At 37.1% G+C, this 17606-nt stretch overlaps 1 protein-coding gene across 1 annotated transcript in view; it reads left to right on the top strand.

Moving 5' to 3' along the window:
* The window catches only part of REPS2 (RALBP1 associated Eps domain containing 2), a 131269-nt gene that overhangs the window by 38581 nt on the left and 75082 nt on the right, over positions 1-17606 (top strand). Inside the window, exons 5-8 of the mRNA XM_032475655.1 lie at positions 319-454; positions 6234-6297; positions 8469-8611; positions 12751-12845. Of these exons, the coding sequence (XP_032331546.1) occupies positions 319-454; positions 6234-6297; positions 8469-8611; positions 12751-12845 (438 nt within the window). The remainder of the gene's footprint in view (positions 1-318; positions 455-6233; positions 6298-8468; positions 8612-12750; positions 12846-17606) is intronic.

The raw sequence follows: 17606 nt of genomic DNA, 5'->3' as shown, positions 1-17606 counted from the left end.
TATTTGAAGATAAGAATGATTGTATTTTTTCTCTTCCTTCATCACATTGGAAGAACTTTCGTCACTCACCAAGTGTTCAGTATTTCATGCTCAGTACTGTTAACAATTTTGGGGAATACAACAAAAAAGTGTGAAACATGATGTCTGCCCTTCAGAAGTTTATATTCCAGTTAAATTCTAGTCGTGAGGTGTTTAAATTTATTCCTTTGAGAAAAACATAAATATAATGCTTGGTAACTTTTATTGGTGTTTAAAATTTCTACTTGGTTTCATGAAAGACAGATTCTCTGAGCATTGCTTATTTATTTATTTTTACAGTCCTTTTCAGTGGAGAGAGAACTGCAGGACCACAGTAATTACCCGGATGAACCCTGGAGGATAACAGAAGAGCAGCGCGAGTACTATGTCAACCAGTTCCGATCCCTTCAGCCCGACCCGAGTTCCTTCATTTCAGGTAACGAAGTCGTCCAGGGGTGAATGTGGGTCCCAGCTTGTTGTCTCCTGTAAATAACAGTGCACTGCCTGAGAAATAGTTCACACAAAATGAGCACGACAACCTTCTGTGACTTCAGTTTGTTTTTCTCCGAGGTTGAGTTTCTTATCAACTATCAACCACGAAGAAAAATACTTGGCAGTGATATTTGGAAAATGAGGTTTCCTTTTCAAAGGGGTTGAACGGGAATTTGGAGAAGCCTGGTCTGGACCCTGCGCCTGATTAGCCGGAGCAGTTCCTAAAGTGAACATGGCGACCGGGCAGCACCTTTAACTGTCAGTGTTAGAGTGAGGATGCAGGGGCACCTCGCAGAGAGCTGCTGTCTCTGTGTTAGCTGCACCTTGGAGTTCGAATTCATGCTCATTTGCTTTGGCGCAAGTCTTTTTCCTCTGGCTTTTTCTGAGAGAAAATATGGGAGGAACGTTGGCCAGCATTTTTATGTCCTCATGTTAGTTCTTCTGGGTTATCTTCAGAAATACATATTCCTATTGAGTTCTCATGTAAAACGCAGACAGAGAGGAATTGATTTAATTCCCGTGTGCCTACATTTTACTCGGCTGAAGACTAAACAGTGAATAGTAGAGTCTGGAAGAAAAAGTCGAAAACTTTCGTTTTATACTTCAACTGTAAAAAATAACAATATGTCCTTGATAATTGTAACCTGACCTACTGAAGTGGGGACTAAGATTAATTTTCTCTCGTGAAATAAGGCGTGTGTGTAGTTGAAATATACTTGTGTTAATGCAAATGTTTTCTGATTGGTGGTCATTGCTTTATTTGAAGGCAGAATATTGTAGATACAACAAATTAATTTTGATAACATGGTTTAGAAGAAAAGTAGAAACCCAGATTGTATATGATTAGTACTTGCTAACCTTACCCACTGCTTAAGTGAGTTTCTTCACAATGTATGCAGTTATTTAACCAAATACAAATAGATTGTTGTTAGGAATGTATTTATTTTCTTTTAACTTTTTTATTTCACAGAATTTCAAATATAGACACAACTAGAGTGGTTAGTGTAAGAAACCCCTATGTACCCATCACTCAGTTCTAACAATTTGGTTTTATTTCTAGCCTCTTTCAACCCAGCTGATTTTGAAGGAAGTACCAGATGATTTCACTTGAAAATATTTCAGAATGTATCTGTAAAGATAAGGCCTCTTTTAAAAACATAACCACAGTTCATTGGCACATGTGAAAAAAAACCCCACAAAAACCTCACAAATTACTTAATATCATCATCTTATTGTTCAGATTTCCCTGATTGTCTCACAAATACCTTTTTAAAAAGTTTAGTTTGTCAAGGCCAAGAGAAGTTCATATCCTGCAATTAGTTGATTTCTCTTTTTTATTTTATTTTATTTTTTTATTGAAGTACGGTCAGCTATAATGTGTCAGTTTCTGGTGTACAGCATAATGTCCCAGTCATGTGTGTGTGTGTGTATATATATATATATATATATATACACACACACACACACATATTCATTTTCATATTCTTTTTCATTAAAGGTTACTATAAGATATTGAATATAATTTCCTGTGTTATACAGAAGAAATTTGATTTTTATCCATTTTTATATAGTAGTTAATATTTGCAAATTTCAGACTCCCAGATTTATCCTTTCCCACCCCATTTCCCCCGGTAACCATAAGATCGTTTACTAAGTCTGAGTCTCTGTTTTGTAGATGAGTTCATTAGTGTCTTCTTTTTTCATTTTTTAAAATTCCACGTATACATGATACCATATGGTATTTTTATTTCTGTTTCTGGCTTACTTCACTTAAAATGACAATCTCCAGGTCCATCCATGTTATTGCAAATGGCATTATTTTATTCTTTTTTATGGCCGAGTAGTATTCCATTATATAAATATACCACAGCTTCTTAATCCAGTCATCTGTCGATGGACATTTAGGTTGCTTCCATGTCTTGGCTACTGTATATAGTGCTTCTATGAACATTGGGGTGCATGTGTCTTTTTGAATTAAGGTTCCCTCTGGATATATGCCCAGGAGTGGGATTGCTGGATCATGTGGTAATTCTATTTTTAGTCTTTTGAGGAATCTCCATACTGTTTGGCATAACAGCTGCACCAAACTCCATTTCCACCAGCAGTGTAGGGGGAGCTCCCTTTTCTCCACACCCTCTCCAGCATTTATTGTTCATGGACTTTTGAATGATGGTCATTCTGAGTGGTGTGAGGTGTACCTCATTGTAGCTTTGATTTGCATTTCTCTGATAATTAGTTATATTGAGCATTTTTTCATGTGCCTATTGGCCATTTGTATGTCTTTATTGGAGAATTGCTTGTTTAGGTCTTCTACCCATTTTTGGATTGGGTTTTTTTTTGTTATTAAGTTGTATGAGCTATTTATATATTCTGGAAATTAGGCCTTTGTCAGTTGCATCATTTGCAAATATTTTCTCCCATTCTGTAGGTTGTTGTTTTTATTTTGCTTATGGTTTCCTTCACTATGCAAAAGCTTATGAGTTTAATTAGATCTCATTTGTTTACTTTTGCTTCTGTTTCTATTGCCTGAATAGACTGTGATGTCTCTTTTTAAAAAAATCTTTATTTAGATATAATTTACATACCATAAAGGTCACCTATTTGAAGTTTTCAATTAAATGTTTTTAGTATAGACACAACCTAGGTTTAGAACACCCCCCAATAAACCACTTATTAGCAATTATTCCCCATTCCTGCTCTCCCCACCCCCCAACCCTAGGTAACCATGAAACTACTTTCTCTCTATATAGATTTGCCTATTCTGGGCTCTTCATGTAAATGAAATTGTAATAATATGTGGTTTTTGGTGTGTGACCTCTTCCACTTAGCATAATGTTCTTAAGGCTCATCCAGGTTTTGGTATATGCCAGATTTTCATTCCTTTTTATGGCTGAATAATTTCATCATATGGCTATACCACGTTTAATTTATCTATTCACCAGTTGATTGGCTTTTGGATTGTTTTCACTTTTTGGCTGTTAATAATAACGCTGCTATGAACATTTTTGTGCAAGTTTTTGTGTGGAATGTATGTTTTTATTTCTCTTGGGTGTATACCTAGGAGTGGAATTGCTGGATCATATGGTTAAGTATATTTAACCATTTGAGAATCAGTCAGACTTGTTTTCCAAAGTGACTGCACCATTTTACATTGCCACCAGCAGTGTATGAGGGTTCTAATTACTCTACATCTTTGTCAACACTTGTTACTATCTTTTGATTATAGCCATCCCAGTGAACATGAAGTGGTATCTCTTTGTGGATGAATAATGACATTGAGCATCATTTCATGCTTTTATTGGCCTTTTGTATATATCCTTTGGAGAAATGTCTGTTCAGATCCTTTGCTATTTAAAAAAATGTTGAGTGGATAAGAGTTCTGTGTGTATTCTGGATACAAGACCCTTATCAGACATATGATTTGCACATATTTTTTCCCAATCTCTGGCTTGTCTTTTTATTTTCCTGATGGTGTCTTATGAAGCACAAAAGTTTTTAATTTTGATGTCCAGTTTATCTGTTCTTTCTTTTGTTGCTTGTACTTTTTGTGTCATATCTAAGAAATCATTGCTTAATGTGAGGTCATGGAAATTTATATCTTTATTTTTCTTTAAGAAGGAATATATATATATATATATATATATATATATATATATATATATATTATAGTTTTATTTGTTACACTCAAGTCTTTGGTACAGTTTCAGTTAATTTCTGTGTACTGTATGAAGTTGCAGTTCAGATTCATTCTTTTGCATGTGAGTATCCAGTTGTTCCAGCACCATTTGTTGAAAAAACGTTTTTCCCCCATTTAATTGTTTTAGCATCCCTGTCAACATTCAATTGACTATAAATATGAAGGTTCATTTCTTGGTTAATTCTGTTTCACTGACTTACATGACTAGCCTAATGACAGTACCACAATGTCTTGATTATTATATTAAGTTTTGAAATTGGATAGTGGGTGTTCTACAACTTTGTTCTTTTCAGTTTTATTTGTTTTGATTTCAATTTTTATAGATCGTGTTCCTAAAATTTAATTTTTTACTTCTATAAAATATTTACATGGTTCTAAAGTTGAGTCTAAAGCTACATTCAAAAAAGTCTAGTTTCTATCTGTCTCCTGTACCCTGTTCCTTCCCTGCTCCTATAGGTAACCATCTTGTTTTATGACTTATTTGTCTGTTCTTAAAAATAAAAGCAAATACATGTCCATGTGTATTTCTATATATGCATATGTATTCTTATCTCCATATTTTCTTAGATAAATGGTAGCATACTATTTATACTTTTCTCCTTCTTGCTTTTTTCACTGAACAGTATATTCTGGTAATTACTCTGTAGTCATATGTGGAAATATTTCTCGTTTCCTTTTATAGCAATGTACTCCTCGATTGTGTGAATGTGCAATCATTAATTCACCTCATCCTCTGCTGGGATTACTTCAAGTCTTTGCTTGGGGGTGGGGCGGGGGTTCGGATTCCAGCTCACGGTTTGCTCTTCTGTCGGCAGCCATGAGGGGCGCCCTGGGCTTTCTCACCTGCACCCTTCCCTGGCCCGCAGTTTCCCTGGTGGCCCTACGTAACCTCTCTGTGTGAAGGCCAGGCCAGATCTCTAGCGCTGGGTTTGAGCCTATTGTGCTTTGAAGAAAGGAGATCGGCCGGGAGAAAGAAGAATGAAATGAGGGGAGAATGCCTTTATATCTATAAAATAGCTGGTAAATAGGCTTTCAAGAAATTTCTGACAAGTATTTGACAAGGTGGCTGCATTAAAGACCAGCAGTCTTATGTCAGCATTATTTCTAGGATGCTTTTGGGGAGAAGGCTCACTGGTTTATAGGGCACTTTGCCTTTGATCCTTAATCTATCAAAGGAAAATAAGCCTGCTTTAGGGTCCATTATAATCCATTGTTTTATGGCTAGTTAGAAGACCTGTGATTACTAAGGAAAGACCTTTGAATTTATCACTTTAGAGTAGACCTTGGGGCTTTGATTTGACTATTCTTTGTGTTAGAATTGAGGCTTTTGAATTGTGAAGGTGTTTTGAGAGCTGAAAGTAAAGGAAATTCAATCTAAATAAGGATTGAGTCTAAACATTTTAAGTGCATTTGGGACTTGCAGGTATGTAACACGTAAAATGGAATGATTATCTGATTTCCATTGATATTGGTAAATTTGCAGTGAATATAAAAAGTAGTAAGAGGTTCCTGGATGTGATTCTTGAAGAGCCACCAAGAACTCTTAAATCTCACCAAAACTCTTTCCCAAGATGTTTGTCTTATCTCTAGTATGATGAACTTAATGGTGTTAGTCTTCTTATTTTTGCTCCCCTTTCTCCCATGATTGTGTCTTACTTTTGCATCCTTTCATTAAAAGTGCTCGACAGATTTTTACTTTAATAATTTTGATTTATATCTTTTGAAATTTTAGTAAATTTTGCAGATTTTCGGAAAAACGAAGAAGGAATTTATATAGTTTTCATGTCATTATAGCTATTATGTTATTGCTTCTTTTGCCCTATTCTAAATTACATAGTCTTTAAAAAGCTGTTCATATGTTGTTTTTAGACATGTGATTTGTAATTGCTTTGATGAATAAATGTTAGATATGTGATTATATGGTAGGAATTGCTGAATGAAAAAAATGGTGATTCATTTTCATAGAAATATAAAAGCTGCTCTAGATAAGTAATTAATGATTTATTTAAATAATGGCTCTTTACAGGTTCTGTGGCCAAGAACTTCTTCACCAAATCAAAGCTTTCCATTCCAGAACTCTCCTATATATGGTAAGTACAATTAATGGCACATAGTATCATACTGTTATACATAGCCATCCCGTAGCTCCTATTTTTGCATTTTAAAACTCTAATCTTTTGAATATTGTTTTAAACAGACTAAGAGAATGAATAGAACTTAGATTTCTGTTGCTATGAAGTATAAATATGTTATTATATGAAAAGCACAGTGAACAGTGTCTGGCACATATCGTGCACTGTATTAGCTCTTATTTTAAAGGTAATTTCCTAATTATTATTCTCATCTAGATCCCTTTTCAGTCTAAGCAGTTGTGTGAATGTATGAGAATCTGCAGCCGGTGTATTTTTTTTTTTAATTTTTTTTTTCTGTTAGGGAGGTAATTAGGTTTATTTATTAATTATTTCTTTTAATGGAGATGCTGGGGATTGAATCCAGGACCTTGTACATGCTAAGTATGCGCTCTACCACTGAGCTACACCCTCCCCCATCTTGTGTATTTTATTTTCCGATTTTTCTACTTGATGTGATGCCAGTAACCAGAGAACCTTGAGAAGCTATTCTTTGTAATATTTTATGAGGCCAGGTGAACAGCAGGTCCACAAGTGTTTTGGAATTGAGTTAAATTTGACTATTCTAGCTGCCTCCAAGCTTTGTAAATTTGGCTGGTGTTTATCAGCTGGACCCTAGTTCAGACTTACAGCTGTGGTGTGCGCTGCGCCTTGCTGCCGTGCTGGCTATGTCCCCAGCTCCAGAAGGGCTATGCCGGATGGTCCAGATGGCTCTGTTTGCATTTATGAAAATGCTCAGGGCGTCTGTAGACTCCTGGCTGCGTGTGGGCTAGTCTTCCTCAAGACTGGATGGGAGACCATGAGACCATGCTGCTATATATATATAATTAAAGCATTGGAATATTTAAGTAAAACTTTTTTTCATGAGGATTTAAAAAAATTATAATAGACTTTAAAATTGCTTGTTATGTTTTGTGCATCTTACTGGAAATCTATTCCATTGACATTTGTGAATGCCGATGTATGTGGGATTCTGAGCTGAATTTAGGTTCTACAGCAATATATTCCAGCATAGTTTTTTGAACAACAAGCCTTATTAGGCCTTAAAGCTAGGGAAAAAAGAGAAATTTTCATTTTGTAAAGAATATAATCTATTTTGGCAGAATTTCCAGTCTTAACATTGGCATGAGGGATCCTATCTTTTTGTAGAGACATATCCATGTAAGCTCTATAGTATTCTCTCCATCCAGGTTTGGAACAGTTCCCTGGCTCCTCACCCTGGGGAGCTGGTGCTTTCTAAATATTCATGGTGGGGGAGGAGGATGTGAAGGGTGTAAAGGAAAGTTACGGAGCTTACCTTCCATAGTTTTTTTTTTTTTTTTAAATAGTAACCCCTTTCTACTCTGATAGTGTATGTCTCCTTCCTCTACTTGTCCTAACACAAGTAGACTTGTCTCTGCACCTAAGAGACTAAGCTCATGGGGTCTTAGTTACGTTGGCAAATAGGTCTGTGCTTTTCCATGGGAAACAATGGGTGAAGTGAAGATAAGCCTTTTCAAGGCTCTCCCTTTCTTCCTTTCCATCTTATCTGATTCCAACCTTCCCTAGTTGCTAGTTTTATCTGAAAACATAATTCAACCAGTATTTATTAAGCTTACTTGTATTTTCCCAGGAGGGAATTCTCACGCAAATTTTTGATACATTTATGTGACTTGAAACGTTCAAGGTTTTTTCTTACAGCTGAAAAATGAAGCGCTTGTATCTGAGCTCGGGTAACTGAATTATCTGTTGGCCAGCACAACGGTAAAAGGGCCGGGGCCAGGGCCAGCCCTTTGTCTGACTGTTTTGAGCACCAAGGCCAGAGCTTTTCACACAACGAATGAGTGTCAACTAACTGTGCAATTCTGGGCATCATTTTTGTTTTTGTGCTATGCTTTTTTGTCTTGTGTACTCTGTTGTAATATAGATCTAAGAGAAAACCTGAAGAATTTAAATTTTTTTATTTATAAAGTGCTACTCACGACAGTGCTGTCAATTTTACTTCCTCCATATGGCCCCCTGAGATTTTATATGGGTTTGGGGACCCTGCAGAGCCCCCACCAGAGAGCCTGGGAGTTGTGTTTGCATGTTTGAGGCTGAGTAAGTTTTCCTCTAACACTGTGTTAGGAACTCATGACATCTGCTATGTTTAGGGAACTTAGTGATGCTGACTGTGATGGAGCCCTGACCCTGCCTGAGTTTTGTGCTGCGTTTCATCTCATTGTGGCCCGGAAGAACGGCTACCCACTGCCTGAGGGCCTGCCTCCAACTCTGCAGCCGGAGTACCTGCAAGCAGGTAAGGCCTCATCATAGATCCTAAACCTTAGGCATTTTCCATACAGACCTTATAAGAAACTTCTGTTTCTTAAAATGGTTTCCAGATGCTTCTAGTACTCTCTGGATGGACTAGAACCAAGGTCACTTACCCTTTCATGAAAATTGTGGAGTGGGCAACTACTGAACCCCCAGCTGATAAAAAATGAAGAGGACGATCTTTCTGTAGAGCCAAGTGGTGACTTTACGCATGTCCCAGTGTCCCCAAGTGGCCTTGGGCAGTGGAATGAACTAGGACTCTTACACCTAATGAAAAAGTTTAAAAATTGCATGCAGTTGATAGGTGTGAAGGGTTGTAATCTTAAATGTACACTCGACTTTTTCCATATTTATATACCCATGTAACTGCAATCAGATAAAGATACAGAACATTCTAGCACACCAGAAAGTTGGAATAGAACTCTCTTTGTCTTTCTCGTTATTAAAACAGTTATCCCCAGATCCTTTGGATAGGAAAGAGTCATGGTGAGTCAAACATTTTTATCAGCCCCCACTTTTTAGGGAGGGTCTCTGAAACATGAGAGCTTAGCTATTGATTATTGGCAAAAGGGAGCAGTGTCTAAAGAAAATGTCATTAGCCATAAAGACCCCATAACCAAGTTAGTGCAGGCTCGTCCAGGAACCCTCTCTTCTAGGAGCGAGGTCACGTGGGGCTTTGTCTCTCCCTAATGGAGATGGACAGCTGACGAAAGGGCCAAGGTCTGCTCCTGGGCTCTTTAGTTGTATTTAATACACTCACTCTCCCTCTTGCAAGCCCTGGGGAAAGTCCTGGGTAACTTTATCTCCTTTTCCCACACTTAGCTTTCCATTTTGATTAATTCTGTTTTCTTCTTCTGATGCACTATGGCCTTGGAACTTATGCCAGGTGTCATGCCTCCTTGTTTGAGAAGTCACTTTCTAGGTGTTCAGATGTTTCATGGACTATTTCAAAAGTCACTAATAAATTTTTTAAAAATCTGAATACTCTGAGCAAAAAGTGTTTTAATAAAAGAGAAGTAACTTATTGATTCCTTTACTGCCTCAAATGGCTGCTTTTGCCTTGATTATGCAGTAGAGGGGAGTCTAAAAAATAGAATCTCTGTCAGGGGGCATCTCCCTTCATTTGGAATGAAGCCTCTCTTTCTTCTTGGCCTTTTTTTTTCTACTTGGCCTTTTATGGAGGTTGTCAGCATGCATTTATATAGAAACAACCAAAGGATCCATCACATCCCCTTCAATTAAACAAGAATTGCACATCATTTCTAGAGCTTGTGGGATTAATCTTAAATAACAATTATACAATTCTAACCAAAAACATGAGAGACTTCATAAAACCCCATCAAACTCAGTGACAGTATATTTTAGGCAAATCCTCAAGTTTTAGTAGTTAACTTTTAAATGCTTTATCATGCATGTTTTGTTTGTTTGTTTGTTTTGTATATGGCTCAGGAAAATGGCCAGAGCTATTTAGGTCTTCTTTGTACTTTTAGACTTTGCAAAATATGAGTGGTCCTGTTCATTTTTGGGGTTCATTCTTATGGTATGCTATTTGGCTTTTTAAGAAGTTTAGCTCTTATCTTGTTCCAGCATTTTTCTAGGTGATCTATATGGAGCCTTTAAAAAAATCTAATCCAGTTTTTTTTTTTGAGTAAAAGTCGATTTATTCAGAGAGATGTACACTCCATAGACAGAATGCAGGCCATTTCAGAAGGCGAGAGACAGGCCACAAGGTGTAGGGTTGGGTGCTTAGTTTAAAGTAAAAGTAGATGCTCCATAGACTGAGTGTGGACTGTCTCCAAAGGCCAGGAAGCGAGAGGCCATAATCAAATTTTTGACAGGATTGGTGAAGAATATAAATTTGATTGATACCATCATGCAGTCACAAATAAGCCTATTTTCAAGAAAATAATGAAACAGGAATTGTTGTATCTGATATTTTCCCCTAATGGTGAAAATTAAAGGGCAGAGTTGGAAGGAAAAGTTGTATAATTTGGTGGCTTACCCCTGGGCTTTTGTTATTTTCATATCTAGGTGACTGGGTGGATTCTGGTATTGATTTTTACCTATAGTTTGTTAGAAATATCTATTTGTTACTTACTGTGTGAGAGGCCCCGTGTTACTCTCTGTGGTTGGAATGCTGTATAAAAGAGCGTTCCTACCATCATGGAACTTGCCGGCAGTTAGAGGACCTGAGCTAAAGTCCTGTACCGGTAATTGGAGCCAGAGAGAGGTGCTCTGAACGGAAGTCCAGCTGTGGTCAGAGGACACAGCACTTTACGGAGGAGACTTCCTTAAAAGTTTTTGCTGAGACGAGAAGGATGAGCTAAGGGCTGCAAGTGAAGAACGGGGAAGCGTGGGCTCCTGGCAGAGGGGACAGCAGGTGCGCTGCAGAGGCCCTCCCTGAGAGGGCGCTGGGAGCTGGGGACTCATGTAAAGTTCACAGGGAGCAGTGGCTGGAGGGGCTGGGGTGAGGCTAAAGAGCAAGGTGGGGAACAAACACATCACGGGCAGTGATGTTGATGTGTTTTAAGCAGGAAAGTGACACAATCAGATTTGGTGTTTGAAATGATCATGCTGGTTGTCGACCAGCGAGCAGGTTTTGAGGGTCGAGGGTGGAAACCAGAAGAGCAGGTTATGGCAGCAGTCCAGTCTGGAGCTGTGGGAGGCTAGCACTGGGGAAGTGACGGTGGGGGTGGAGAGATGGGGACATGCAGGAGAGAGATTTAACAGTTAATTGATGTCATTTGTAGTTTTTGAAATTCTTAGCTTTCTACACAGCAAGAACCCCTCATGATAAAGCATTAGTCATATAATTCTAGTCAGATCACTGATTGGTAAACTAGAAAGAGAAGTCTTTTCTTGGTTAAAACTGCTCTTGGGGTGAATTGAGGAACGGTGCATGCTTGGAAAAGTGTTTTGCTGAGTTTTTACCAGGGAAAGCTTGAGACCACCAGGTATACTCAGAAAGATCACCTCACCAGGGCCCGAGGTTTGCCCCACCTGCTATCAGTGAAATTCAGACCCGAGTAAGCAGATGAACAATTTAAGGTACTTGTACTCTGTTGCATGTGATTGCTCTTACTCAGTGGCCAGTACTTTACCCAGAGGGGAGTTGGCATTTCAAACTCTGATGGGGATGAGAGGGTGAGAAAAGATTAAAAACAATGCTGATCTATTTTTAATATTTGATTCAAAAAATTTTTTAAACATGGCATTAAAATTTTGATTTCTTAGTAGTTGGTCTTGACAAATTTGATTTGTAGCTGCTGTTTATTGTCTACCACAAACTGCTTTTCCTGTTTGGAATATTGATAAATTTTCTAATTGCTGAGATATTTTTTGTAAACTTACTTCGTGACAAAAGTGATGAAACAGAATCTGATTTTAGGAAATAGTGTGAGTGCTCAGTGTGTTAGCTTACTCAGTAGCATGGCTTTTCTTACGCTGATCCATTCAGCCACCCATCTGACAGCCCCTGTCCCTGTACTGTGTTGGAAGAAACCCATAGTGTAATGCTTATTTCACTGCTGGAAATCAGCAAGAACTTGTGCTTTTATTTTTGTTATTCCTGCTAACCAAAAGAAATGAGTATTTCATAAAGTTTTCTTCGATACATGTAGAATCTTGTCTATTTCCAATAGTAATAGCTAAAATGAAGTATTTTCTCAGTTAATGTATATGGTATTAAAACTATCACCATAGTTGCTGCCGTTTAAAAATCTTTCTAGTAGCATACTTAAAACTGAAGTATTGTGGTAGTGATGGTTCATGTGGAAAATGACGACTATGTTAAAACGTGAAAGGCTGAAGGCAGGGACCTGCCGGTAGGACTGCTGGCCGTTCATGTCCCTGCTCTTTATTTGCTGGCTCTATGACCTTGAGTAAGGTGCTTAACTTCCTTGCTCCTTAGTCTCATCACGTGTAAAATGGGGATGAGTGAAGTACCAGGTTGTATGTGTAAAGAACTTAAAATACTGCCTCCGTGTGATTAGTGCCATCACTAGTATTTCGGAGCTGGCTAATTTCCTTGATATATTTAGTAGGCACAGAAAAGCTGATAGGAAACAATGACCACTCTGACTATAGTATGTACTCTTATGTATTCTTTTTGTTTCTTCTTAGCCTTTCCTAAGCCCAAGTGGGAATGTACGTTGTTTGATTCTTATTCGGAGTCAATGCCAGCAAACCAACAACCCCGTGACTTGAATCGGATGGAGGTAAAAGATCTTCAGATGTTAATAAGTAGGGACATGTGTACAATAAAATCCATTAGCCTCTGTTCTTTACAAACTCTGGAAAATCTGCTTTCATAACATTTTCTCTTCATACTTAGTACTTGCTTTGAAGCTCAGCATTTCAAATCTGGATACCAGGCACATCTATAGTTATCTTTTTCCCACCCTTTCCCCCCTAAAACTAGATTTGGTGAAATAAGTAAAGTAGTCTCTTGATCTTCTAGAGGTGAAATTTGTGTATAGCCAAACTAAGCCAGAAAAATGTGAGCCAGGTTATTTACTTGAACCAAGCTTTAGTTCTGAAGTAAACATGGTAAAGTTGTATTTTAAGTAGCTGAGTATTAACCTGGTATAATGAATCAGAATAGTTTTGAGAGGAGGTTTGAGAACTAAATGTGAGGGCCCGAAATCACATTCAAAACTGCCTTTCCTCACAGGGTTTTTAGTTTTTGGACCAAATGAAGATTGATTTGGTTGATTCCCCAAGAGAAATTCCCATAATGCTGGGTCATAGATGCAGGGCTTAGCTGAGTGCTTAGTGGTCCTTAGGTGTGAAGTCTGCATCAGTACCTGGAGGTCATTATAGCTGTTGTTAATATCAGTACTATCATCATCATCATCACCGTTATGATTCCTGTGATGTCTACTTAAGATATCTGCTCTTCCCATCCTGCAAAAAATCTGGAAATGTTTAATAAATGGAGGTTTATTCACAGGCTCCTGTTACACTCCTCTAACCATTGCAAGATGATAGAAGTCAAGGCAGGATACAGGCAGTTTAAAAAAATGTCTTACAACTAACTGTGTGATTGTTTATTCTTTCCCATGAGGCTCTCATGCCTATAGCGTGTGTTGTGGATGCCATCCTCGGCTCCTCTCCGAGCCAATCATGCCTACTTCTGTAGTTCTCCCTCTTGTAACATCTCTCTTGGCCTCCCTGCTTCTCTTTCTTGGGCTTGCAGCCTCCATGTTACTTTCCTCAGCAGATTTCTATTCGTGGGAAAGAGAGAAAGTGATTTCAGGAGGAGTGATAGATGTGCATTTGAAGAGTTTTGGCGTTTTCAGTTTCTTTTTCTATAGAGTGCGTATGATGGTGAAGCAGATAAGATATTAGCCATTTTTCATAGCCCTCGGTAGACTCGGGTTGTTGACAGTGTCCAGAGAAGTTTGTCAGATCAGGACAGACATCTGTACAACTCTTAGGCAGTTGCCCTATTTTGTTCTGTTTGTTTGTTTCTTTATTTTGTTTTGTTTTGTTTTTGCTTTGGATCCCCTTGCTTGTGTAAAATTATGATGTTTTAGGTGTTTTATTAAAAATCTCATAATTCTTATTCTTTCTAGTTAAATGTTTTATTCCAACTTGCCATGATATCGATGGTCTTTGCCATTCCAACAGAGACAAATGATAGAAGTCACAGAAGTCACATCATTTTTTGGGGGGGAGAAATTAATTACTGACTCATGTGGCTTTCCCCCCATGTAGTCATTTATCATCTGTCTAAAAAGAAAGGAGCAAATATACAAGTGGCTATGAAGTCTGAAGATTGAACCAGCCGTGGAAGGCAAATATTAGGGGGAAAATGTTCCTAAAAGTTTCAGTACGCAAAACTTGAATTTGCTGCATGCTGACAACTATTTACATAGCATTTGCATTGTATTAGGTATTATAAGTAATCTAGAGATGATTTAAAGTATGTGGGAGGATGTGCATAGGTTATATGAAAATACTGCACCATTTTACACAAGCATCCATGGATTTTGGTGTCTATGGAAGATCGTGGAACCAATCCCCTGCAGATACTGAGGGACACCTGTACTTTAACTGACTCCTCTGGGAGTGTGGTGATGTGGGTTAAAAGCTACCTAGTCTTTGCTTTGACCCATTCAAACAAGAAAGCAAAAGAAAAACACACAAAACACTCTTTCCCAATAAAACTTATTTTTTGGGGTGTGGGGTATGTTTAGATAATGATATAATAAACACAATTCAGGGGCAAAGTAATGAGGTTAATTGATGGTTTGGACATTCAAAAAGTATAGATCAGATTTTAGTAGCTAATGATTATATATTTCATGTTTTTCTAAACTGTTTAATTCATTCTTCTTTGTACCAGTCTTTTAATCTCTCAGGAATGGATGCATGGAATTTAAATAGATCTTGGTACCAGCCCTATGAGGGATGACTCCGCGTAGGTGTTTGTTGTGAATGGAGCTGTAGCTGATTCAGGTCGTGAGAAGTTTCCTCAGAAGTACATCTTTGTCTAAAGACAGCAGGGCTGTTAATCATGTACTTATTTCCATTAAGAATTAAAGTTTGTAATTTCACCTATACTCCTCTTCAGCAGTGTTTCTTAGATTAGTAGATCTTTCTTTTGTAAACAGGCTTATTGAGATGTAATTCACATACCATACTCATCTAAAGTATGTAGTTCAGTGGTTTTTAGTATATTAACGGTTGTGGAACCATCACTATAGTCTAATTTTAGAACATCTTCACTCCAAAAAGAAAGCCTGTAGCCATTAACAGTCATTTACTATTCCCCTCTTCCCCTGGCTTCTAGTAATCACGAAGCTATTTCCTGTCTCTGAATTTACTTATTCTGGGCATTTCATATAAATAGAATCACATACTATGTGGTCTTTTATGACAGGCTTCTTTTACTTAGTATAATGTTTGTTTTTTTGTTCTTCTAGTTTTATTGAGATTCAGTTAACATATAGCACTGTATAAGTTTAAGGTGTTCAGCAAAGTGATTTGACTTATACACATCTTGAAGTGATTACTGTGATAAGTTTAGTGAACATGTATCGTTTCACATAGACACAACATTAAAGAATTAGAAAAAACTTTTTTTCCTTGTGATGAGAACTAACTTTGTATAATGTTTTAAAGTTCATTCAGTTTGTAGTAGGTGTCAGTGCTTCATTCCTTTTTATTGCTGAATAGCATTCCATTGTATTGATATACCACATTTTGTTTGTTCATTCTTCAGCTGATGGACATTTGGGTTGCTTCCACTTTTGGGCTGCTAGAAAAAAATGCTGCTGTGAATGTTCATGTGCAAGTGTTTGTGTAGACATATGTTTTCAGCTCTCTTGAGTATATACCTAGGAGTGGAATTGTTGCATCATATTGTAACTTGTGTTTAACTTTTTGAGAAACTATCAAACTACTTTCGAAAGTACCTGCACCATTTTACATTCCCCTACTAGCCATGTATGAGGGTTAACATCCTTGTTAACACTTGCTACTATCTGTCTTTTTGATTTTAGGCATCCTTGTGGGAGTGAAGTGGTATCTCATTGTGGTTTTGATTTGAATTTCCTAATGACAACTGATACTGAGCATCTTTTTACGTGCTTATTAGTCATTTGTATACCTTCTTTGGTGAAATATCTATTCAAATCCTTTGTTCATTTATAAACTAGGTTGTTTATTATTGAGTTGTAAGTGTTCTTTATGTATTCTGGATATAAATCCCTTATTAGATATGTAATTTGAGAGTATTTTCTCTTTGTTTTTTCCCTTCCTTGGGTAGTGTCCTTTGTAACACAAATGTTTTTGTATTTTGATGAAGTTTAATTTATCTACTTTTTTCTTTTGTTGCCTGTGCTTTTGATGTCATAGTGAAGAAACTATTGCCTAATACAGGATCATGAAGATATATTCCTGTGCTTTCTCCTAGGAGTTTTATAGTTCTAGGCCTTTCATTTAGGTCTGCGATCCATTTTGAGTTAATTTTTGTGTATGCTGTGAAGAAAAGGTCCAACTTCATTCTTTTGTATATGAATATTGAGTTGTTCCAGCATCATTTACTGAAAAAAAATTTTTCTCCTACTGAATTGTTTTGCACCCTTGTTGACAATTAGTTGACTGTAAATGTGAGAACTTATTTGTGGATTCTCAATTCTTTTCAACTGATCTATATGTCTGTCATTATGTGAGTGCTGTACTGCCTTGATTACTGTAACTTTTTGGTAAGTTTTGAATTTGGGAAGTGTGAATCCTTCAACTTTGTTCTTCTTTTTTAAGAACATTTTTGTTATTCTGGGCTCCTTGCATTTTTATATGAAATTTAGGACCAGCTGGTCAAATTCTGCAAAAATGCAAGGATTGCATCAAATATGTAGATGAATTTAGGGAGTATTACCATCTTACCAGTATTAAGTTTCCTGACCCATGAGCGTGGGATGTCTTTCCATTTATTTAGATTTTAAAAATTTCTTTCAATAGTGTTCTTTTGGATTTCTTTTTATTTATATTTTCTACTCCTAAATTATTTTATTCTGCTAAGGATCTGGTTTATAATCCAGGTAGGACAAGAAAATGAAAGAAAGGTACAGTTGAAGATACATTCTCTGTTCTAAATTACGTCTGGAGGCTTCATTGCAATGCCAAGAATGACTTGCCTGAGCATTGTTAAACCCTAGATCAGGTTACCACCAAGCAGTATTGTAACTCCATTCTTTCAAACAGTTTGAAAGCAGAGGTATTGCTTATCTCTCTTGGGCTGTTCAGATCCTGAGAGGTAAACCACTTAACCTTTTGGAGCACCAGATAGCTCCAGGAATTTACTCTACTTCTTTAAGTTTTAAAATTTATCTTTATTTGATTTTTTGAATATGTTTAAAATAAAAAGACTATCAAAAAGCAATAGTGACACCTCCTCTTAATCCGTATCCTCTACCTACCCAATAACCCTTCAATTTGTATATATCTTTCTGGAATTTGTTTATATATAT

The sequence above is a fragment of the Camelus ferus genome, chromosome X (assembly GCF_009834535.1).
Source record: "Camelus ferus isolate YT-003-E chromosome X, BCGSAC_Cfer_1.0, whole genome shotgun sequence".
NCBI classification, from domain to species: Eukaryota; Metazoa; Chordata; class Mammalia; order Artiodactyla; family Camelidae; genus Camelus; species Camelus ferus.
Note: the sequence above shows the minus strand (reverse complement) of the source record. Positions and strands in the feature narration are given on the sequence as shown.